Here is a 24706-nt window from a genome sequence, read left to right as displayed (position 1 = left end):
GGAATTTCAGGAGCAGGCTTGATATGTAATTTTTGGTTTGCTCTGGTTTCTTTTGACACAGTTCAGTTAGTAGGTTCGGAGTTCGGATCCTAGCTTTGCTGTGAGCCTATGTGCTGTACTTTTGTATTTTGGCTGTAGTCATTCAACTTTGAATGATCAAGGTTGGAACTTTCCATAATCTAAAAAATATATATACACACACATGGTACATGTATATCTACCATTAAATATTTTTATATGTATATATGTGTACAAATGAGCTTATTTATTTATTTTCTTGGCCCCTGGCCGGATTCGTTAAATACCAAAATAGTTTTCCAAACTCTTTTTGGAGAATTATTTTTCCAAACTCTTAGCCAGCAAGTTCATTCCGATCAATGAACCGAAGAATTTGTCGAACAGATCCTCAAGGGTAGCTCTGCACCAAACTTGTGTGTCCATTCAGAAGTTGAATAGAGTTTTTACCTGATGGTGACGGTCCATGGATGTGAGTAATATCTCATGGCCCAAATGCACAGATGTAGTAGGTAACATGTAGCGGCTGGCTGCAGCTGCGAAGCATCTAGCTAGGGGTCATATATATATCACACTGTTTCCTACCTGAGCTGCACGTACACGTACGGCACGTCGGCAGAATTCAGAAACGGGGTACACGTACGTGCAGGAAAGATCGGTCCTTACAGCGCGTGAAAGCTTGAGTAGTGTATTCCCGGCCTGTAAGGCAGTAACTGATGAGAGCTAGCTAGCTAGCTACACGAACATGCACGCGTAGATAACATGTGATCTACAAGATCTTTTTTGTTTTTGAAGAATCGATTTAGATCTTTATTAGCAGTACAGTGTACGATCAGCTTTGCAGAGGTCTTGCAGTTTTATTCAGGCTCAGATTAAACCCGGTGATAATCAAGCTCAAGAGTTTGATCCTCTGAGGTCTAAGCAGCATCCTGATCGGCCGGCCCCAGCTATCTGCTGCTAAGCTAGAATGCTAATAAGGCAGTAAACATGCAGGGTACTATTCAACGCCAGGAGAAAACAACTAACACACAAGTCTCAAGAGGGTTTGGTCGTTCACAAAACTTGTCCTCTGTCTGTTGCATTGACGTAGACCAGTGACATTCATAGCTGAGAGAGATCGAACAAGAGTCTATTTCTCCAAATGGAGAAAAAAACGTATTGCAAAAGTCATCTTAGAATTGGAGAAATGTTTATTTTGCTGAGAGAAGACCTGCGATTTTTTTTGGGACAAAGACCTGAATTTTCGCGTCCGGCCAACCACAAGTGTTGTCAAAACACAAAAGGCCGTAGACTGACACACATCGATCGTCGTGGACCGTCCTGCTGCTCCTGCATGCATGCGTGCAGCCACTCAAAAGTCCGTCCTGATGACCATGCCAGGAAGAAGATCTGTTGTGTCACTGACAGTTACCATTTACTGCCACATGGTTTTTACTACTAGCAGTTAATGACGCAGCTACTTTGTAGGTGAAGGTGACGATGTTGCAAGGGACTGAAGAACCTCAGAGAGGTCAGGAGGGCAGCCTTCATCTCAGGATCAGTCGTCTATCACGTTTGAGGTTTTCACTATGACCAAGGACCACACACTGCAGCTAAATTCAATTTTCTTCTATCCTTAACTCCACAAAATTTCATAACTTTCTCCTGGATTGCTTAGCCTGCAGATTACTGCTCACAAACTTTAATTTGCTTATACTTAATCAGGCGGATAGTGATTTTTTTAGAAACGGAAATTTATTAATATTCCAGCCGCTGCATGAAACTATGCATATAGCTGTTCATTATTACACTCAAAGTTCTTCCGAATACTAAAAGAGACGACTCAATTTGAGAAACAAGCACAAAAATATTCATAGGAAATTCTATTACTAAAAACCATCCATTGGAAGCGAAAAATTCCATAGCTGTAGTTTCAAGCACACGGCACCCCAGAGTAACATGAGGTCGCTCGTTCTCCTTCTGCAGCAAAGCCCAATAGCGAATCCAGTGTGTCCTTCGAAAGATTACCTGCAAAGGAGTAACAGCTCTGGAGTGATATATATAGACTAAGCTTTATAGTTCTCCACATATTGATGGTCCAAATTAAAACCAGTCTGACCAGCAGGAATTCTGAAAAACATGTAACCATCTATGAAAACTGTTGCCGACCTGCCATGTATCCCCATTACGAGGAAAAGGGGTTCAAACCTTGGTTTGCCAGACTACCATCCATCATACTATCGAACCCAGCCAGAGGCTCCTTGTCCTCTGAATTCTTAGACGCAAACAGCTGCTGCCAAAAGAGTTAGAAAACAGTGTGCTTACAGCCTTGCACACACAACTTGACTATCAAAGTCCTAACCCCCAAAAAGAAAATAAAAAAATGGGCACAAAATATAGAAGGGATCCCAATATAGAAAAGAGGAAAGGGCAAGGCCCTACCCACATGACCATACCCATATGCTGAATTGCTGATTGACATTTCTTCAATTATTTGATCCTACTACAATAAGGGACACCCGGCCCCTTTCTTACCAGTGCCAACTTATCCATCAATGGAGATGTAATGATTTGGTCTTATCATTTCCCCATTTCCCACTCTCATTCGTCTTCCCTCCCCAGCTGCTTGTATATATATATACCAATGGCGAGTCACCATTGAACCCCCAGCCTGTTGCTTCTCCACCGCACCTCCTTGCCAAGAAAACTACGTACGCCTAGAAGCATCGACACAAAGCGCGCGCCTAGCTGCTGGCCAATGGCGAACTTCTCGCACCTCTCCCAGCACATGGAGCATGGCCTCGCCAACGCCTCCCACGGCATGCCGAGCTTCTTGTTCTGCCATGGGGCAGCCGCGGCAGATTCAGCCTCGCTGGAGACCTCATCCGGGGTTCTTGACACCTCTCCACGAGGCACTGCTTCTGCGGACAAGAAGATCAGGAAGCCCAGAGAAGATAGTGCCAGCCTCAGCTCTGCGCAATCCAAGGTAGTTAACTTGCTACTGGAATGAGCACTATTACATCCAACACTAGAAAAATGTTATAAACAAAAGCGTATAGTTTTTGATGGAGATTAGTTTCATGAACATGTGGCACACAGTTTGTTGATCTTGTGTGGTTGAACAAGCAGGACTCAAACTCAAAGGAGAGCACCAAAAGGAGAGGAGGAAAAAGAGAGAGAAGCAGCAAGGAGGCAGATGAGGAGGAGGAGCCCAAGGGGTACATCCATGTCAGGGCAAGGAGAGGGCAAGCAACAGACAGCCACAGCCTTGCAGAGAGGGTACTGTGCACCATTGCCTGCAAATTTTCGCCATCATCTTTGTTGTTGATTTATGTAGCTTGGCGTGGTTGTTTGGGCCTCTTTTTTTGCTCATTTTGTTGTGGCATTTTTCTCAGGTGAGGAGGGAGAGAATCAGTGAGAGGATGAGGGTGCTGCAGGCCCTGGTCCCTGGCTGTGATAAGGTTAATTTTATGAACCACCAAATAAATTGCTTGTTGCAACTAATGCACGGTACTAATTTTCAGAGGAAAATATTTGTTTTCTGATGTAGGTTACTGGAAAAGCACTCATTTTGGATGAGATTATCAATTATGTCCAGTCCTTGCAGAACCAAGTTGAGGTAATACACATTAGAAAATAAACAAATAAAAACTAGGCTGGGTGATACATGTTCATATTTTTTTAAATAAAGATGTTACTAACTGATAAGTTCACTTCTTGATTGCGTTGCAGTTCCTTTCCATGAGAATTGCTTCCCTGAGCCCTGTGCTGTATGGTTTTGGCATGGACAGTGATGCCTTCGGTGACCACACTCAAGTAAGCAACATCCTACAATCTTAACCCCATATATTTCACCTTGTCTTTTCCATCCCCTCTTGTCATGATGTTCACGATCCCAAGTGCCAATTCACTTGTTTCAGAAAATGGAAGGAATGCTCAATCATGAGGTGCTCGCAATGCCTGCTTCTGTCATGAACCGAGCTCCATCTCAAGCTATCATGGACACAAACACCTCCGCCTCGTCTCCCTCCTACGACGAGGTTCATGGCGATGGCGGCACCGGCATCTCTTTCCCACAGGTTTGTCTTCTGTTCGTTGTCCTCTACCACCAGATCATTCAGCTCCAACGCACCGAGATCAGCTGAGCCTGAGCTGTCTGCATAACCTCCAGGACAATGGCAGCTACATGGTGCAAACAGTAGGTGAGCCAAGGCAGGAGCTGTTCAATCAAGTGGCGTTCAGTAACCACATGTGCTCTTTCCAGTAGGAAGAGAGAGAGAGCGAGGAAAGGGAAAAGTCCTATTTTCAACCCTTAACTATCACGATCGTCCGATTTTCAACCCTTAACTCCAAAACTAGACATCTTGCTCCATCCAACTATCAAAACCGTGGAAAATACACCCCTAAACCAAATCCACTCCGATTTTCAGCCACGTCACCCGTCCACGTGGCGCCAATGACCATGTCAGCTACCCTCTCCTCTCTCTTTCTCTCACAGACAAGTGGGCCACCACCTCTCCTCTCTCTTCTGTCTTTCTCCTCGCACCCCTTGCTCTCCCGGCGCACGCCCTCGCCGGCACCGCTCCTCGCACCCCCCTCGCCGGCGCCAGGCGCCGCCCTCACTCTCCTCTCCTCCCCGCGCAGGCGGCGGAGCTGGCTCGTCGGCCCGCGTGCCGGCGGCGGCCAGGCGCAGCGCCAGGCGTGGCGGAGCTGGCTCGCCGGTCCGCGCGCGGGAGACGGCCGGGCGTGGCGGCCAGATCCGGCCCGCCGCCGCCGCCGCCGCCTCCTTGCCACGCGGAGGGGCGCGCAGAGCTCCGCCATGGCGAGGCGGAGACGCGCAGCGGCGGCCATGGCAGGGGCGGAGGCACGCAGCGGAGGACCATGGCGGGCCCGACGGCGGCAGTCCCATGGGGGCCTCTGCGGGCCGCAAGCTCGAGCTCAGCTCCGGTGCGGCGGCTCGCACCTCCATCCTCCCTCCCCTCCCGCGGCTCGCGCGCGCTGGGCGCGGCGGCGGGCTCGAGCTCGCGGAGGCCATGGCGAGCGCCGCCCCCTCCTCTTCCCTCCTCCCTCCCTCTCCCTCTCCCCCCTCCTCGCGAACGGTGGTTGCGATGGCGGAGGAGGAAGACAGAGCAGGTGACGGCAGCGAGCAGTGAGAGGAGAGGTGGTGGCCCACCTCTCTGTGAGAGAAAGATAGAGGAGAGGGTAGCTGACGTGGCCATTGGCGCCACGTGGACAGGTGACGTGGCTGAAAACCGGGGTGGATTTGGTTTAGGGGTGTATTTTGCACGGTTTCGATAGTTGGAGGGTGCAAGATGTCTGGTTTTGGAGTTCAGGGTTGAAAATCGGACGATCGTGATAGTTAAGGGTTGAAAATAGGACTTTTCCCGCGAGGAAAAAAACGAGTAGAGGACCCTACGCGATGACGACAGGTAATGCATAAAAAGTTTAGTGGAGCCATGTTTGAAGTTCTAGCTATGTTCCAAAACAACTAGGACTCAAATCCTGCAGAATTTATATGTCCTTTTCAAACTCCATTTTGAATAATTGTGTTTTGTTTGCTTGCTTGCTGCGTCTGCAGGAGGAAATAATGCTGGGATCTACGGAGGTAGAAGCTAGCTAGCACCAGATGAGTTTGTGATGTTGGACGTAATCCATCCCCTTGTCTGGTGGCTGACTGGCTGAACGGGAACCTGCAGTAGCTAGCATTAGCAGTTGTAGTAGACTTGGTTACACGATGTTGTATTTGAAGTCTTTGTTAGTATCACCTCAGTTAGGCAGTGTTGCTCTTGGGGACTCTTCGCAAGGGTTGCTTGCATTGTACTCTGCTTGGAAAAAAGAAAAAAAATCATTTGTTCATACAAAAGATTAATTTCTGCTGCTTAATTGTGAAGCCTGAACTACTGTGTCTCAGTAAGATCTGAATATTTACATCATGGAAAATGGTCAGTGTTATGTACTCCATCCATCCTTCAGTGCAAGACATATTTTGACTAGACAAAAAAAAAATCCAATTTTATATTTTTTGACCAATAATTCAAATAAAGCTACATCAATATATTTGTATCCAAAGTGGCTTTAAGATGAGAGTAATCTTATATCAATTGAAAATATATTGCAAGGAAAACTGAAGGTCAAACTCTAGTTGGGAGGCTTTCCTCTACGAAAATATGACTTACAATGATGGGAGTACTTGTGAACTGTTGATTTTTGTTGTTATTTGTTCACTCTTTTTTAACCTAGTAGCTAGAATAGTGTACTGAATATTGTGTAGTAAATGGCTCTGTACCAATTGGGTACTGGTCCCTGTATGGACAATAAGTTGAGCTCTGATTCCTCTTCAGGGTGGCGTTGTACCTTAACAACAATTTGCATCACCCAGAATGCAAGAAGATGCACGCCGTCTTTTCCGATCCACCATTTTATTTTGCCGAAGCCTTTAACCACATCGTTCTGCTGACAAAACAGAAACAAAACTCACAACCATCATGCCGGCCCTTACATCTACTGCAACCAACGACAAGGGAATAATTATTCACTCCATGGGTATAGTAGGCGATTTCTTCTTGGTGAAAACATCATGAACAGGTTAAAAGCCGGAAAGTTCAGTGAGCATCCAGCAGGCGGATGGCCAAGCCTTTCCAGCAGCAGATCAATCATTCTTGACGCCTCCTCCATCTGCCCATGGTTCTAAATAGCGGGCTAAGGAGTTTAGCGGCTGGACTATGAAAATAGCTAATAGCGGGTTAAATGAGGCTATAGCGGGATATAGCGGCTAAATTACACGTGAGTTCAAATAGCGGCACCATGCATAAATAGCTATAGCGGTCTATAGCGGAAGCTATAGCGGGAGATTTAAAACTTTGCATCTGCCACTGCCCACCAGTACCACTTGATCGACGACGACGAGAAAATCTCGTGTCGATCGAGCGATGGCGCGCGCGCGGTGCCACCTGATGGAAAACAACTGGAAGCAAGCGCGTGGACGACGACGCATAATCCCCACGGCCGTCCGGTCAGCTACAGCTAGCTAGCCCCGGCCGGCCCTAAACGCACGCGGTCGCAAGCAGCTAGCTAGCACGTCAACTCGGCGTCCCGGCCGCGCGACACGGCGAGATCGAGTCGGTGGCGACGACGGCGACGGCGATCGAGGTCGATCGGCTCCGCCCGGACCCCGCCGGCCGCGGTGGACGTGGCTAACGTGGTGGTGAGGCTAACGCGAACGGCATCGATCGCGAGCCATGCGGAGGTCGATTCAATTCGAAGCGACAGGCTGCTGTTGCGCGTCCGATCGATGGCCCGGTGACGACGCGACGGCCGACGGGACGTACGCGCACGGCGGCGCCCGGCCGGCCCGACATGCGTGAGCTAGCTCGCTAGCTAGCGCCGGGGCCGGGCGGCAGCGAGCCGGCACGGGCGCATGGGCCGATGCGTGGCCGTGTCCCGGAGCGGTCGCCGGCCCCAGCGGCCAGCGGCCAGGTTGAGAGGCTGGCTCGCGCGCAGAGGGACATGGTACTTACCTAATCACAGTGTTCTTCGTCGTGTCCCGATTAAAAAGTGTGTGCCGGATTGATGCTGGCTCCGTGGGCCAACGACGAACAACTAACAGCGTGTGAAATGCATGGTATCTAGCGTGTTAGGGCTAGCCATACCCAGCTGCTATAGGGTGGTCTCATACTCTGATTCAAGCTTTGGTGTTTTTTAAGTAAATTTTACGAAATGTGGGCATCCAATTCTTTGCAAGAGCTCACAGGCTTGATGTATATGAATCGAAGGTGCAGTGAGTGCAGCCATGCATGTGGAGAAATAAGGAGACACGATGCTCTACTCCGTGCGGCACGATTTGCTGCGCCCCTGAGGCCTGGTTCTTCCTCAGTTTTCACGGCCTGCACCCTGCAGGTTTGCGCGCGCTGGGGCGCGCTCTTCCAGTTCCAGTTGCAGCGTCGTCCCGGACTAGAAGAAGAAGTACGGCTCGGTCAAAACAATCGAGCGGTAGGGGGGGGGGGGGGGGGTACACACAGACACAGTACAGGCGCCATGATGCCGCCACTGCTGCTGAATCCGCGCGCATTACGCTTCCTGTGGCAGCTGCCGCAAGAACAGGAACCTGAATCAATTCAGACGGCATTAAACGCCAAGCCTGTGGCTGGTGCCGCAAAGCAACAACCACCGCAGTCGTCGTCGTTGCAACTTGCAAGAGCCAGCAATTGAATGCAGCAGCAAAACCAGAGATTTTTTTTTTCTGTCAAGAAAAACGAGGGTGGAGAGTGGAGACAGCGTCCATGTCGGAAAACGGGACGGAGCTCCTGGTTTCGTCTGTCCAATCGTTCGTTGGCCGCGATCGCTGCAGCATCAGGCTGTCAGCTCACCGCAGAGAGAATGGCCAGGGCGCCTCGTCTCGAGCCTCGACCGATCGTCCGCCGTCACCCGACTCCCATCCCGGCCTGCCGTCCGGTCAGCGAGATGCGCTCGCGCGCCGGGTCAATCCCCCCCGCCTGCGACGATCGGCGTCCCGTCGAGACGTCGATCGGCCAGCGCCATGCCACCCGAACGAACAGTGCCCTCCCCGTCCCCGTCCCCGTCCGTGTCGCTGTCCCACTCGGGGCAGCTCCAACCGATCCGGCACACAGCTACGTCCGCGTCCGGAAAGGCATCTTCAGATCACTGGCGCCCCCACCGGTCGCGTCGCGCTGCACGCACACTCGCTGACGCGGCGCGGGGCCCCGCGGCGCCCGGCGAGATGCATGCACGGGCGCGCACGGCCATGGGGGCAGCGAGGAATGGAGGCGGAGGCTGCCGACCCGGCGCGGGGCAGGGCTGGGCCGGACGGGATCGATCGACCGATCTCTGTCCGCGCGGGGCCGCCGGCGCCATGGGCGCTGGATCCCTACCAGCCGTGGGATCGACGGGACACGGGCGCATGGAGCCCGGCCCGGCCGGCGGCATGCGCAGCAGCATGCAGCTCCGTCCATGAACGGCGACGGGCGGGTGGCAGGCGGGCGGCGGCGGTGTGTCTGCGTGGACGCGCCGTGCCGAGGAGTGGCCGCGGCCCGCGGCCAGGGGGGGTGCTTGTCCTTGGGGCCGGCTCGGAACAGGGGAGGCGCTGCCGCGCTGGGGACATGGCATGGCATGCATGACGCTGGGGCGGCTGGTGCGTGGGAGGGAGCCAGCCGACGTCGCCAGCAGGGCGGGCGGCTGCCTGAGCCTGACGCAGACGCGACGCGCGAGGGTTTTGGATGGAGCTGTTTGTAACCAGGGTTTCAAAAACCGGACGGAACCGCCGGTTTCCAGATTTTTTCCCGTTTCCGGTTCGGTCCGGAACGGTAAACCGAGTCCGGTTTTTTATATTTTATGTGGTGGCGGGGTGCTTGTCCTCGGACGCTACGTGTCGCCACCGGGTTCGCCGCCGTGGCGAGTTTTTTTTTTACCGTCCCGTTTGGAAACTCATCCAGGGCCGGTTTGCTCGATCAGAGATCAGCTGCCATCCACGGATCCGCATCCACCTGCGGCGCCAATGCCATGGCGCGATGATCCTCCCCCTCCGCGCCGTCATTTATGGCGTGGCCCCGGTGGCGTTCCCGCGCCATGCGGGCGGCGCGCATACCGGCCACAACGGCAAGTAACCGACCTGACCTGCTGCACCGCCGCGCCGGCCAGCTTTTGGCGGCCCGGCCGACGCGCGGCGCCGTGGACGCCGGGAGGTCGAAGCGTCCGCGTCCCGGCCCGCGCACCCGGCGGCCGTGCTGCACAGCGGGGTGGTGGGCGCGGGCTCACTGCGCGCGTGGCGTGCGGCGCATGCCGCTGCACCCTGCGCGGCGCCTTTTACTCCGCTCGCCATTCCGATCCCCTGCGCCGTGCACCAGGCGGCAGGACGGGGCCGCGCGGCCGGTGGTCACCGCCCCGCCCCGCCCGGCGCACTGGTCCGATCCGGTCCCCCCGACCTGCGGCCCTGGCGTGCTTGGCCCGCTGGCCGCCGCAGCGGCGTGTTGCCCAGCCATTAGCTCGCCGCCAACCACAACGACGCCGCAACGCTAGCAGCATCAGAGCGGCATGGTTCTGGCGTTCGGCAGCAGCGTTTCGACTGGAACTAAGGGTTTTTTTTTTCTTCTTTTTCCCATCACGCATAGCTAGTCTGCTACCGGCCTGGGTTGAAAAAATTTCAGTCCGTGTGAATCATACGGACAGTTACAGCTGACACAGAGTGCAAAGACGTAGCACAGATTTCTGAAGCAACACGCAGTGCTCTCGGGTACATTCAGGGAGCCAGACTGGGGAGGGCTGCAGGAGTCGGCAGTCGGCGCGGCTGACGCTCGCTGAAGAGAAGTGAAGCTTTTAATGCGATCACGCTTGACATGCACCCAACAAATCAGTGGTCACATGACACTATCATCATAGAGATAGTACTACACTGGAAGAGGCACGTTAAATGGCCGGGCAGCAGCCAGTAACGGTAGGTTTTGCTCTGGACCAGAAGGACCAGTAGCTAAAGGTTTTCCATTGGCATTTCAAGTCACATAGACAAAGGTCACTGGGTAAGTGCCCAACCAGTCATCTTGCTCTGAACAAAAGATCATAGTCATCCGGCAGACACCATTCAGAAGACTAACAAAAACATTCTGATACTTTTCTTGGTCTCAGGAAGGCAAATGCGCAGCTTTGTGCTGGCGATCATCACATTGATATGTGGCACGGCTCCTGGTGGCCAAAGTTTCTCCATGCTTGCTCTGATCCCTATGATTTCTGAAGTTCACACAAAAGGATATAGTAGAGCTAGTTATGGAGCGTAGAAATATTTATAACAATGTGACAAAATACAGACATCCAGGAGTTCTCACTTGGATTGGAAGGTAGAGCTTGAATTCAGGTGGCAGCTCCTCCTCCGAATACAGGCGATCGGAGAAATAAATTCTGCGAAGTCGACAGTTTGCATGAACTTGCACCCGGAGTGTCTCGACGTAATTTGTGCCGTATGCTCTCTTTGTAAGATCAGCGAGGTTCAGCTGAATGTTGTTCCAGCCATCATCAAGCTTCAGTGGCATTGTGCAGATATATGGCTTTACCCTTGTAACGGACTACAAAAAGGGTTTGCAAGTGAGTACGATTGAGTGCGCACACTTTAGGCCCCTTAAACAAAAAAAAGGTTCAAAAATAGAATATGCCAATTAAATCAGATGCACCTCAGGATAGAATACATCAACCATTATGTCTACAATTATATTCAGGTGCCTAAATGAAGGAAAAAAAATAGGTCACATATAAGACTAAATATCTGCATGACTAAGTGGTGACTGCAGAATTTTCACAGCCATATTGACAGAAGCCAAAAAACAGCATGCGCACCTCATGTGAATGAGCCATCTGTCAGCCCAGGTAAGGGGCACTAAGGACTAGATTGACAGAAGTCAATGAGTAGAAGTTTGCAGGGTATAATGATATATCATTCTCTCCAGTTTCCCAAGCCCAAGGTTAAAGGTGAAGTAAAAGACATTTGTTGAGTGAATGACACTACTCAAGAAATTAAATTTGCATGCACTGTTTGTTTAATCCAAGAACCAATATAGTTATATTGGTCTAAAGTATGAAATAGAAAATTGCAAGTACGGAATATTGATCCTAGAACCTCATATAATTCCACCATGTTTTTCACTAGGATCTATCTATGCTCTTGTCAAATACTGTTTACTGTGATGTTTCAACAGTAAAAGGGTCAACAAAACTGAAGTTAGGAAGCAGAAGGTAATGACAAGGGGTCACTGATGAAATAGAATCAAATCTAACAGATAAGAACATCACAGAATTTACTTCTGCAGAAAATGGAATGATTAACAGCTCTTACACACTTGAAAATTTGATGCCCGAAATCGCCGTCGGACATTCTTATCATCCAGAACTTGGATCTCAAATGCGAAGTATTTCTTAAGATTTTTCACAATAATCGCCAGAAACGGAAGCTTGATTCCAAGAGTAGCAGAAGGATCAGCTGGGCATGTGATGTAAGTTGACTGTACATTTGTTCCAATGATTTCAAGTACATTAGACTGGATATCTTCATCCTGAGGTCGTTTAATGTGCCCATTCACAACTGCATATGGAGTTATTGACAAAGCATTATCAACACAAATGGAGCACTTGACAAAAAGATTTGTGGTAAGTCAGAATGAAGCATATAGGTATTTAGGTTCCAGCACAAGTTTATACACTTGCAAGTTGCAACATATATACTGATGGACAAGTCAAACCTTTTTCATATATATTTAGCATATGGAACATATTCTATTATTTAAACGCTGCCGGCTGCCCTCAACCTCTTTTGAGTAAATCTCACCAGGGTACAGTCAACTATAACTAGGATACATCAGCTATATAGCAGAACTCAGGGGAACTTACGATTCACATTTTCATAATAACTATTTCACATAAATTTTAAATTGTTGATGAGTGATAATATCAGATGTCAGGAAGATACCTAGAACACATTTTCTTTCCTCTTAATTTCAAGGTCATGGTATTCACCCAAAAGAAAAATGTGAACTGTAAACAATCTGCTGGTAGAATGATTCATGCTCCAGCAAATAACTTATATTGTAACAGATTATCTCAGTCTGGAATCCAATGATCAATCCCAATGCAATGATGTTCTAGCTAATGAAATTCATAATTTATACCACACGAAGCAAACAATAATAAGTTAATAAAACCAACAATCAGAAGTAGTGCTTCAGCAGCTGAAAGATCGATTCCTAACCAAATTAAACAATGCTCTGATTCCATATCAACTGTCAACAAAACAGAACAGAACAAAGAAAAGAAGTGTTTGTAGCATAGAAGCATCAAAAAATAAAGAAGAGACATCAAGAATATAACAGACCTTCCTTGTCCCATATCTGCAATGGTTTGGTCCTGCATAAATCACAACACAAAAGCATGAGATATCTTTTCCAAGATCACATGAAGCGCAAAAAGGAACCAATATGGGGTTACCACACTACCTACCCAAGGCTATAAAGAATTGACAAGAACCCAGACTGAAATGTATTCTTGAACATGTTCCGGAGCTTGAACGATCAGTTAAACTGCAAAACACAGGTACGGAAATAAGAAAACTTCACTCTGCAATCTGCAGCAATGTTGTCTCAGCTAGAGCATCTCCAAGAGTGTCTAAAAAATAGAGGCCCAAAAATCTAATTTTAGGACCATGCCAAAAATTATTAGGAGAAGAAAAGATCCCCTCATGGCCTCACCCAACAGTTCCTAAAAAATGGTTCCAAAAAATTGAGGGGCAGCCACACCATCAACCCATGGCCCAGATCTTGTTTTTTTTTTCAGGTGAAAACTACCAATGTTTTTTTTTTCTCTCGCCACTGCATCGTCCTTTTTTTCTTTCGGATCACCGCCTAATGAACGACATCGCTGGGGGAAATTAAGGCACACTGCATTGCTGGACAGGACTACAGGAGGCAGCCTGGACTCGTCAACCGGAGCCAGTACTGGTGGGGAACTGGACTAAACTGGATGCGGCGGCCAGGTGGTCTTCGCAGTTTTCAGGGCACAACAGGCAATATAGAGAAGGGTATAATGGTGCAGATGTGAAAAAAGATGCGGAATGAGGTAAGAAACTGGCTGCGATCTAGGATTGGGAGCGATGAGGAGCGGCGGAAATCTAACTCCAGAGACCGCTGGTATTGGGCGTGCGAGGATATTTGGCAGAGCTTTCGGGTACTGTTGGAGTCCAAAATTTCTTGTTAGTATCCGAAAATTGGTTTGGGGAATAAATATTGGGTACTCTTGGAGATGCTTTTAGGGGCTCAAGCTTAAACATTTAGAAATATTAAAATGGTTTGAGAATGTAATGACATAAGGTTTTGTTCCTCTGATAATGTACCGTTTGTTGATTAGACCATTGTATTCTTGAGACAATTAAAGGTAAAATGGCATCAGCCGTGTCAGTAGCATGAATTGAGACATGAAAATAGACAAACGAAGGTGCTTGTGAGTTTTTCTTTCAACAACAAAGGTGACTCCTAACCCCCAGCCTCAGGGGCATGCCCGGAGAAGGGGATACACATGCACACTCCATAATTTTTGCAAAAAATCGAAGTTAGTAGGTAAAATACATGGTCAGTTACTCAGTTCCGAATACAAATAGCGTACATTAGGGTTTGGGGTTTTCGATTTCGCACAGCAGGAAGGGAAGGGACTGGGCGCGCATCCGGGCATACCTGGCGGATGCTTGTCGCCGGCGAAGCGCCCGACGAAGACCTGACCCGGCCGAGGGCAGCGCCGCTCGCCCTGTGATCGCCGCTAGGAAGGAGAGGCCAACAGAGAGAGAGGTGAAGGCCAGAGCCCAGAAGGCGTGGAGTCTCATGACCGGAACCAGGTGGTTCTCTGCAGTGATTCAGTCGGGCACGTCGCTTGCTGATGCCGTCCGTTTGGCATCCGACGACGGGGTTCCCTGTCCATCAAACCGGGGTACGCTAGAGTGCATTTTATTGGTCTCACCCTCTAAATTTTGAATAGAGAGCTATTTAGAGGGTCTCCTGAAGTTGCTTTAAACCCTCCAACCTAACAGCTGCAGTGGGCCTTCCCAACGACTTGATTGCACAGTCAGAGAGGCAGCAACTGGATTCAGTCCACAGCAGCAGCCAATGGACCAGCCGAACATGTGACATGCCAACATTTTGGAAGCAAACCAATCAGATCCTTTCAACCCAACAGCGATATACTTCTTCTCCATCTCTGGCTGCCCCAACCCACCCCCCCCACCCACCCAGTCATCCTTCATCTAGGCCGACAGCTCATCGCCGCACCACGCGCCCACCATCTGCTGCCACTGCGGCCTTCGACCTCATTGTTTCTCGCCCCTGCCACCGGCCATCACCCACCGGATATTCCGCTCCGCCCCAGCCGGCAATAGTGGCGGAGTCATCATTATGACAAACCGTGACGGCAGCCATACGTGCTACCTAGCCATACTTAGTGCTTATAGAATATATTTATCCAAAGCCCACTATAGCACCGGTGCAGGAGGAAGGGTCTGCTTTGTGGAGTGCTTCAGAAGTCGACGTTCGGACTAGGAGCGAACAACGTTGGTAGTGAATGTTGATTTGAGATTGCTTTCGAAAAACTGTTGGTTTGATATTCTAAATTGGTCGATTTTTTTGGGATCGAATGTCTTGCTCAATTTGAGACTGATAATTGTGTCAATTTGAGAATGTGAAGATTGTAATTGCATGGAAAGACTCTATGTCAATCCAAAAGCCCTATTCTTTATTTCTTACTTGTGTTCCTGCACTAACATGTAGTATGATGTAGAAATGCTGGGGGCAAAACAACCTTTTGGCATACTATTGCAAGTCATATCTTTTGCCAGACTGAATTGCATTTTTGAATTAGCACAATAAATCAGACTTAAACTGATAAGGACATGGAACCATCACATTGAATATTGAGTCACGATCTCGGTTTCACGTCAATCTATAATCTCAATCTCAAACTGACATTATACTGCTACATTGTCTGGCCCTACGCTGAAGCTTCAACTTCTGAATCTGCCGCCACCCTGGCACTAGATGGTGGCAGCGCAGGCTTGGCGAGCGGACGTCCGTAGCTCCACGCATGGACACGAAGTCGATGACGGTCACCTCGCACCGGGACACCACATATTGGCTGGAGCTCGGCACACTCGACTCACACGACAATGCACAGAATTTCGGCGCGTCCGCTCCAATCCACCGCCGCCGCCAACTTCACCTTTTTTTTATCAGTTTTTCAGCTAAGGGTATTGATGAAGATATTAAGCATAGAATTTCAGCTGGCTAGTTGAAATGGTGTCAAGCTTCTGACATCCTTTGTGACAAAAGGGTGCCACAAAACCTAAAAGACAAGTTTTATAGGACAACAATTTGCCCGGCGATGTTATACGGTGCTGAATGTTGGCCTACAAAAAGACGACATGTCCAGCAACTGAGTGTAGCAGAGATGCGGATGTTGCGGTGGTTTTGCGGGCACACAAGGAGAGATAGAGTCCGAAACGAAGCTATTCGGGATAGGGTCGGGGTGACACCAATTGAGGAAAAACTTACCCAACATCGGCTGAGATGGTTTGGACATGTCCAACGGAGGCCTCCTGAGGCGCCGGTGCGTAATGGGGTTCTTGAGCGGGTCGATAATGTAAAAAGGGGTAGAGGTAGACCTAAACTGACTTGGAATGAGTCGGTTAAGAGAGACCTTAAGGATTGGAATATTTCTAAAGAGATAGTTTTGAATAGGAGCGCTTGGAGACTAGCTATCAATGTGCCTGAATCATGACTTTTATTTTTTTTGGGTTTCATCTCTAGTTTATCACAATTTGTTTGAGAAAAAAAATTATGTTATGTTATTGTTGTTTTCAAGGATAATATAATAATATTAGCTGTGCAGACGGTTCGCGTTGAGAATGGAAGAAGCATTGCCCATTGCGGCCTACTGCCGGCCACGCCTCCTATGGGCTGAGAGTCTGTTTAGATCATTTTGGATATTAGGATTTTGGGAGGAAATTTTTTAATATTTGAAGTATTAAATGTAGACTAATCACAAAACTAATTATAAATCTCGTCTGTAAACTACGAGACGAATCTGTAGCTTTACTGTAGCAATTTAGTGCCCAATCACGACCTAATTAGACTCATTAGATACGTCTCGCGATTTACAGCCCATTTGTAGCAATTTAGTGCCCAATCACGACCTAATTAGACTCATTAGATACGTCTCGCGATTTACAGCCCATTTGTGTTATGCGATTTATTTTTCGACTACATTTAGTACACCATGCAGACGGTTTAAAATTTTTTAGATTTTGGGTGTAAACATCTAAACAAGGCCTAGTGGGCAATGAGACCTCTAGGACAGCGACAGGGACGGAGTCTATAAAAATCATTGTAATTTGTCTGAATACCTTTTTATTGCCATAACAGAAATAGAGAACCAACTTATTTACGAAGAGTAACACAACTAAGATTCACTTTTATACTATCCAACAATCATAGCAAGTTAAATACAGAGACAAATTTTGCTGTCCAAGGATGCCAGACACGAGGAGGCTTCAAAGGCATATACGTCAGAAACAGCAGCCGCAGCACTCGTCCAGTATGCAGCAGCAGCAAAGAGCGGCCCACCTGCAAAAGAAAATATAGGCAGGTAAATTAAGCTTAGAACCCTGCATTTTCTTTTTGAAGAAAACTGAACTAGACGATGGCACTGCAGCCTTCTCTGATATTTCACTCGGTAAAGCTAATATTTTTCCTGAGCAACCTTTAGATCAAGGCATACGTCTGTATGGGTACAAACTTTGCTTTCAGCAAACATTGCACATCCAAAACCTCATAAACGTTGTCATTTTACCAGACTTACCTCAATTTATTTATAAGTTCTAGTGCTTATGTAAGTCGTGTAATTCTACATAATTTGCATGGAAAGTACACTTAAACTGATTTGTCAAACTCAAGTGCAAAAATGATATATTTTACAGTTGCTTCCATAACACAGAGGTCAATTTGTATACTATTTTCTTTGAATCTTTGTTGAACTCAACATGTATATACTGAAACTAGGTCAATGCCCTCATCAAATAATCGATATTTTTTAGTCAACACAAGTGACTGATGCAAATACAATCTAGAGACCAACTACTCCAAAAAATAATTGAGATTGCTCCCAGGTCAACTCTTGTCTACCACAAGATAAATAAACTAATCTAGCATATCAGTTATATAAACTACTTCAGAGCGAATCAGATAGTTTATCCATGAAGCCCAGAGGGTCAACATACAGCCACAGTCCAACTTTTTATGTGCAAGACTGCACGGTACGATTTCAGAGTGTTAAAAGGCCATGTATTAACCACGAAAACATGTTTGTTCTTATCCATACAATAAATAAAACCTATGAAAATCAGCTCACTAAAAGCACATTTGCTACCCCTGTATACATGTTTTAAATATTACCAGTTGCGGATCATTTCAGGATTCAACTCTAGTGTTCCAAAGATGTGCAAACAGCCATACAGTAAGGGAACTAACAATGTCAGTGAATGGAGTTATCAAGCAAGGGAACATGAATAATGTTGTGGGATTTCTAGGGTACCCACAGCCGGGTGGCGGAGCGCACCCGCCTGTTCCCGGTGAGGGAGGACTCTGGGAAGCACTTTGGCGATTGGGCTGATCTAGCTTTGGGAGGAAGCTCACAAGAACACACGATTTAGAGTGGTTCGGGCCGCCGGAGCGTAATACCCTACGTCCACTGAGAGATGGTTGTGTATGAACCTATTCTCTGCTCGGCCCTGGCTTTCACCCAGCCTGCCCCTTTCTTCTAGCGGGCGCCCCCCTTTTATAGACCAAGGGGTGCGGATACATTGAACGTTGGGGCCCCGACAAGTGGGCCCAACGTACCGTGCAGCGTACTGCGCAGAGTACTCTAATAGCTACAGTGGTTACGAATCTTTTCTCCGTTATGCTTCTGCGCCCTGCTGCCCCTCTGACCCAGGGGAGTCTTCTCTTGTCCCGTCAGTTAGGCGCCCGTTGGAGTACCGTAGCCTGCGGCGTGGCCTGTTGTAGCTATTATGTAGGTGTCATAATGGGTGAAGCCGAGCAGTCGCATCCATCTGTCTGGGCAGACTGACAGGCACGGCGCGGGCGGCGCCAGCACCTTGGTAATATGCGATCAATAGTGCCCCCTGGTCAAAGAATCGCCTCGGCTTCTGCTGTATCAATGCAGACGTCCACCTACCACAATGAATGCAGTGGTGGGTGAGGCTTAGTATGGAGACCAAGCGTCCTTGTATTCGTGTCTGTGCTTGCTGACACGTGTCGGCTCCGGACCCTCCCGGGGAGGGGTGTCGATTTCTTCCCTTAATGAGGGGTCCGGTTACTATACAGGGGGTCCGGGACCCATGAGGGGTCCGAGTCTCCGCGGGGGTCCGGACTCCTCAGGAGGTCCGGAGCCCCGGCTGCTCGCGCTTGAGTGCCTGCCTCTCCCGGGACACGTGGTGTCTCCGGACCTTTCCCAGCCGTGGAACGGGTCCGGATCATTGTCGGGAGAACAGGACTTCGGACCGCAGGGGTCCGGCTGTTTGGATGTAGTCAAGGATAACTACAAAGGCCCTTGCCTAGACACAGCAAGAGGGGGTACCGAAGTCCTGGGGTACCGACAAATAAGTAAAATGCTACTAAGTTTTTGTGATATAACTTTACTTTTGAGCTAACCACCATTTGAACAATGAAATAGCAAATCAGTATACATTTTTCTTAAGCCTAGATATGAACAAAACGTATACCATTTTATTTGAGAGGTCTTCACAGAGCAAATTTGCCTTCTTTTTTGTTCCAACTGTACATGGATAGCTATTCATAATTGGATGACCCACCTCCATTTCAGATATTGGCAATTCAGTTTCTTTTGACACAACTTACCAAAGATGCAAAAAATTACTGTGTTCCTATATTTATATAAATCCGGCCAGTTGTTCCTAGAATCATAAATTGTATCAGCTCAGAACTACTTTAGTATATGTAAATTTTGAAACTTTGGTATTTCTTTGCTTAAACAGATAGATTTCCTTTTATATCCTCGGTTGATCAGATCAGAGAAAGGTCTGTATTAGTATTACCATCCTTTCAGGAAGCCGAGGCAGCAGTCATCCTCCTCGTGGTGATGGTGGTGACCATGGTGATGGTGGTGATGATGGTGGTCATCATAGTGATGGTGGTGGCCGTGGTGGTGATGCCCACCATGCGGTGGCGGATATCCGTAGGGCTGCTGCCCGTCGTTGAAGTAGCCCTGGTACCCCGGAGGTGGCTGCTGCTGCGGCGGGTAGTAAGGCCCCTGCGGTGGAGCCTGGGGAGGTGGATACTGACTGCCCGGCGGCGGGTACGGCTGCGAGTACCCTGCGGAAACAGAACAGAACCCGGATCAGATAGGTCATGAGCTTTCCAATCTCCAATCGTCCGAGAAAAGATCCGGCGCTGCATTGCACGGCGAGTTCATGCCCGACTCCCGGAAGGGCGACGGATCGATCTGTAGCTGACGGATTGGAATTGGAGAGGGGGGATCTCTGACGGGGATTTCAGATCAAGAAACGTTTTAGCTACTGAAAGATTGGGAGAACGGAGAGGAAGGTGACTTGCCTGGCGGCGGGTAGGACTCCGGGACCTTCTGGTAGCTCATGGCGCCGTCGTCGCCTCGCCGTGCCTTGCTCGCCTTACCCCGATGTCCGATCGCTTCTAGTCCTGGTTTTCTTCGACGAACCGGTGGCGGGCGTTAGCTTCAGGTTCTCGTGCGGTCGTGCCTGTGGGTCGGCGGAGGCAAGCGGGCCCACATCTACCAGACGCAGTAGGCCGAGCTGGCGATGGAGTCGCAGCTCGCCACTAGCCCACATTTCCCCGACAAGATAATAACTTACTGATACAAATATCACCAGATCAGCTGGAGTAGCTCAGTTGGTTAGAGCGTGTGGCTGTTAACCACAAGGTCGAAGGTTCAAGCCCTTCCTCTAGCGTTTTTCTATATTTTATTTTTCCCATTTTATTGATTTTATTTTATTTTTTCCATTTAATTTATATATGATGTGTTAAGTCTAGATCTCTAGCGTTTTTCTATATTTTATTTTTCCCATTTAATTTATATATGATGTGTTAGGCCTAGATTTTGTATATTTTATTTTTCCCATTTTATTGATTTTATTTTATTTTTTCCATTTAATTTATATACTCCCTCCGTATCCTAATTAGATGACGTTTAGGACATGAGTACGATTACCAAGGGGTGATTAATTAGGGGTTAGTTTTCCTGTCTTGCCCTTATTAAATAGATATCGGGTGCACTATAGCCATCGAAACGTGTGTACCTCGGTTGGTCTGTGTCACTTGTCCCGGTGCTGGAGGGCGCTGGTTCGATCCCTGGTTGGGTGTTTTTTTTGGCTGTTGAGCAGATGTATTTGCATGGCACTGTGCGCTGCGTGGCATGCCGCTGTGCTGCTCGCGTTTTTGGCGCTGGCGCTCACTGCTCGCTCGCATTTTCGTGTGTTTTTGGCGCTGGCGCTCACGGATCGCTGCTTTGCTGCTACTTTTTACGTTCGCGCGTTCGCTTTTGTATTTTGGCGCTCATCTCGGCCGACGCTTCGATTACTCATGCCACATCTTCCGAGCAGTTTAAATGCACTCGTTCACTAGCTTGCTTCTTCTGTGCTCCACGCCACTTTTACTCCACTCCTTCACTTGCTTGCTTGTTCCTCTCTTGTTCATCCATGGCCGATTCAGTTGCTGGGTTTGATCTCAACGTTCGTCTCGAGGAGCCTGAAGATGACGATAGCGTGGATGAAGTTCATCTCGACGAGCCTCCATTGGAGAATGAAAGCGGTAAGGCATCTGTTATTAGTTTCCTTTTGCAAACAGACTTGCATTTGACGACGACGTAGTACTTTCTATAAAGCATTCGTTTTGTTTTACATAGGCTTTGATCTGAACCTGCCACAAGTAGAACATGCTGTTGAGGCTCCCGTTGAAGGTGACAACGACAACGACATCCACGTCGATGACGAGCCACAAGATAACCATGGCGGTAATGCATCACTTAGCGACCAAGGTCCACGTTATTTGCAGTTTTTTTGTTCAGTTCTCATCACTTACGGCCGGCACCGTATCATTGTTTTTTTTACAGTCGATTTGAACATACCGCTTGATGAATTTGGTGCCGTGGATTTCTCTTATATAGGGAACGATGCTGGTAAGGTTTTTAGTGATGATGTTTATCTTTGAAAAGAACTTGCTGTTGCTAGCTAAGAATAGAACTTGCTGTTGCTATGAACACTAAGCATTATTTTTTTTAACAGAACCTGTTGAACAGCCCCATCGAAGGAAAGAGATGACAGAACACCTCCGCAAACAAGTTTACCAATCTTTGTTGGCTAGAAGCAACAATGGTAAACTAGGCAAGAAGGACACTACCATTGTCGCCGAGCAATTTGGGCTTCATATTCGGGCAGTTCAGAGGTTATGGAAAAGAGGTACAACACAACTAGCAAACTCCATTCCGGTTGTTGTTTCAGGTCTAAAGAAGGGTAGAGTAGGCCGCAAGCAAATCCCTGTTGACTTAGATGCATTGAGAAACATTCCTTTAAAGCAAAGAATGACAATAGATGATGTGTGCAAGGCACTAAATTTGAGCAAATGGCAGATTCAAAGGTATTTGAAAAAAGGTTACCTTAGGCGCCACTCTAGTAGCATCAAACCCTATCTCACTGAAGCAAACAAGAGGGCTAGGTTACAGTCACTACTACAGAATAGGCCTTTGTTCCAGGTCATTTATCCCGGTTACCTTTGGGCCCGGGACAAAAGGTGGCTTTTGTCCCGGGTCCAAAGGCTAGCCGGGCCAGCGGGGGGGACATGGGCCTTTTGTCCCGGGTGGAGCCACCAACCCGGACAAAAGGCTCCCCTTTTGTCCCGGTTGGTGGCTCCACCCGGGACAAAAGGTCCAACCCCTTTTATCCCGGTTGGTAACACCAACCCGGACAAAAGGGTGACCCTTTTATCCCGGTTGGTGGTACCAACCGGGATAAAAGGACCCTTTTGTCCCGGTTGGTGTTACCAACCGGGACAAAAGGCCCCTCCACGTGATAGTTCAAAAGGGAGTTATTCTTTACTGAGTCACATGTACTACTTAGTTGAGTTGGCAAGGAAGCCATGTGCTAGGCAATAGGTCTTGGGTTCCAATCCCGCAGGGCGCAAATATTTTTTAGCGCGAGGGACATTTTGTCCCGGTTCTACCACCTGGGACAAAAGCCTCCAGCGCTTTTGTCCCGGCGGCCTTGTCCCGGTTCCAAAACCGGGACAAATAGCCCTTTGGAACCGGGACAAATGGCCCGATCTGTAGTAGTGAGTGGTGTGTTGACATGGTTAACAGGGAGTTGCTTGATGATCCAAAGTTTAAGGAGTTGTATGACTTTGTTTTTATTGATGAGAAATGGTTTTACCTACATCAAAAAAATGAAAGATATTATTTGCTACCCGAAGAAGATTTACCCCATCGGACTTGTAAGAATAAAAACTACATCCCTAGGCTCATGTTCTTGTGTGTTTGCGCTCGACCAAGGTTTAGGGATGGGGTTTGCACTTTTGATGGTAGGATTGGATGTTTCCCACTTGTTCATTATGAACCGGCTATGAGAGGTAATGAGAGGACCGGCCGTGTTCGTGGAGACATGGTTATGAAACCCATTACATCGATCACTAGAGATGTGATTAGGGATTTCATGATCAACCAAGTGTTGCCGGCCATTAGATCCAAATGGCCAAGAGAAGATGTGGGTAGACCAATCTTCATCCAACAAGACAATGCACCCTCTCATTTGAAAGTGGATGATCCGGAATTTTGTGCGGCCGCTAAGCGTGGAGGATTTGATATCCGCCTAATTTGTCAACCACCAAACTCTCCGGATTTCAACATTCTTGACTTGGGTTTCTTTCGAGCAATACAAGCAATTCAATATATGAAGGATGCAAAATCTATAGAGGCTCTAGTTCCAACCGTCAAAGAGGTAATTTGCAATTCATGGAAGCAATTCAAATTGGTCACACATGTTTCAATGTTTTTTTTAACAACAAATTTTCTCATTCATTCATTTGTTGCACAATTGTTTTGTAGGCTTTTATGGAGTACTCGGCACACCTAGCAAACCGGATGTTTCTAACACTACAAGGTGTCTTCATGGAAGCAATGAAAGTGAAAGGTTGCAACAAGTTTCAGATTCCTCACATGAAAAAAGAAACTCTAGAAAGAGAAGATCGGCTTCCATCTTGTATCCCTTGTGATCCATCAGTGCTTCATGAAGCCGAGGCTAGTCTTGCCGAGGAGTACTCATTCTTGCTGCATGAAACAATTTGATTGATGCTTGTTAGCTTTTGTAGTAGAGACGTCATCCTTTCTTGTTGCCGATTGTTGCATGGACTGAATTTGTAATGATGCATGAATTAAATTATCTTACCGATGCTTCCTCTGTCGGTAGCCAGCCAGGATAGTGCTCGTTGAAACGTTCACACAGTACTCCATCTTGATGCGGCCGAGCATGACGCCGATGGTCCAACGCGGCGACGAGCAGTACTCCATCTTCACACAGTAGCGGGTCGACGACGTCCTCCGCGGCGAGCGTCTCCGACTCCGGCCCGATGCCGTCCACGGCGAGCGCCTCCGACTCCGGCCCGATGTCCTCCGCGGCGAGCGCCTCCGACTTCGGCCCGACGCCGTTCCGCGGCGACCAGCACCCTGAGCGCCGCCGGTCTCCATAGCGACGAAACGAAGAAGGCGAGCGCGTGAGGGAGATGCATGAGTCGTGCGCGTGCGCGATGATTTCTTCAGTCGAGGAGTCCGCGATTAATGACGAGGAGAGACCATGCGAACGGGCGAGTTGCGAACGGGCGGCGCGATTAATGACGAGTAGTGCTTAGGGGCAATCGCGTCCAATTTAACCCTCGGCCTCCAGAACGTCGTCTTTAATCGCAAACGCCCCCGGCGCCAGAACGTCCTCTATTCACGATACGGAGGGAGTATGATGTGTTAAGTCTAGATTGTGTATATACATTGTTTTATTTTTTTTCTATTTAATTTATATATGATGTGTTAGGCCTAGATTGTGTATATATATTGTTTTATTTCCCCCATTAACTTCGTATTGTTTTATTTCCCCATT

The 24706-nt window shown here is 48.3% G+C and overlaps 3 protein-coding genes and 1 non-coding gene across 7 annotated transcripts; 2 read left to right on the top strand and 2 right to left on the bottom strand.

Annotated features, from left to right (window-relative positions):
- The first annotated feature begins 2547 nt into the window (after window positions 1-2547).
- LOC120661199 (transcription factor bHLH137-like) lies at window positions 2548-5891 on the top strand. 4 transcript variants are annotated; one of them, XM_039939942.1, is made up of 8 exons: window positions 2548-2980; window positions 3124-3273; window positions 3390-3455; window positions 3545-3613; window positions 3727-3810; window positions 3915-4073; window positions 4166-4196; window positions 5573-5877. In XM_039939942.1, the coding sequence occupies exons 1-8, from the start codon at window positions 2753-2755 to the stop codon at window positions 5608-5610; spliced, it is 825 nt and encodes a 274-aa protein (XP_039795876.1). In that variant the 5' UTR covers window positions 2548-2752; the 3' UTR covers window positions 5611-5877. The 4 variants fall into 4 exon arrangements, 3 of the variants coding, with proteins under 3 accessions (XP_039795876.1, XP_039795877.1, XP_039795875.1); XR_005669820.1 differs by having other exon boundaries at window positions 2552-2980; window positions 4166-5423; window positions 5573-5891; XM_039939943.1 differs by lacking the exon at window positions 4166-4196.
- Window positions 5892-10361: 4470 nt separating this feature from the next.
- LOC120661198 (cilia- and flagella-associated protein 20-like) lies at window positions 10362-14436 on the bottom strand. Its single transcript, XM_039939940.1, has 6 exons — window positions 14211-14436; window positions 12985-13064; window positions 12860-12891; window positions 11832-12073; window positions 10827-11063; window positions 10362-10731 (listed from the first exon to the last, which is right to left on the bottom strand). Exons 2-6 carry the CDS (start codon window positions 13035-13037, stop codon window positions 10723-10725), a joined length of 573 nt encoding a protein of 190 aa, XP_039795874.1. The 5' UTR covers window positions 13038-13064; window positions 14211-14436; the 3' UTR covers window positions 10362-10722.
- A 2458-nt stretch (window positions 14437-16894) lies between these two features.
- On the bottom strand, window positions 16895-20322 carry LOC120661197 (cysteine-rich and transmembrane domain-containing protein WIH2-like). The gene is made up of 3 exons (XM_039939939.1): window positions 20151-20322; window positions 19634-19910; window positions 16895-17144 (listed from the first exon to the last, which is right to left on the bottom strand). The coding sequence occupies exons 1-3, from the start codon at window positions 20188-20190 to the stop codon at window positions 17087-17089; spliced, it is 375 nt and encodes a 124-aa protein (XP_039795873.1). The 5' UTR covers window positions 20191-20322; the 3' UTR covers window positions 16895-17086.
- A 125-nt stretch (window positions 20323-20447) lies between these two features.
- Window positions 20448-20521, top strand: TRNAN-GUU. The gene has a single exon. It is a non-coding gene; the product is annotated as a tRNA-Asn (tRNA).
- Window positions 20522-24706: the final 4185 nt, after the last annotated feature.

The sequence above is a fragment of the Panicum virgatum genome, chromosome 2N (genome assembly GCF_016808335.1).
Source record: "Panicum virgatum strain AP13 chromosome 2N, P.virgatum_v5, whole genome shotgun sequence".
NCBI classification, from domain to species: domain Eukaryota; kingdom Viridiplantae; phylum Streptophyta; class Magnoliopsida; order Poales; family Poaceae; genus Panicum; species Panicum virgatum.
The sequence above is the reverse complement of the archived record's forward strand: the minus strand, read 5'-3'. Positions and strand labels throughout refer to the sequence as shown.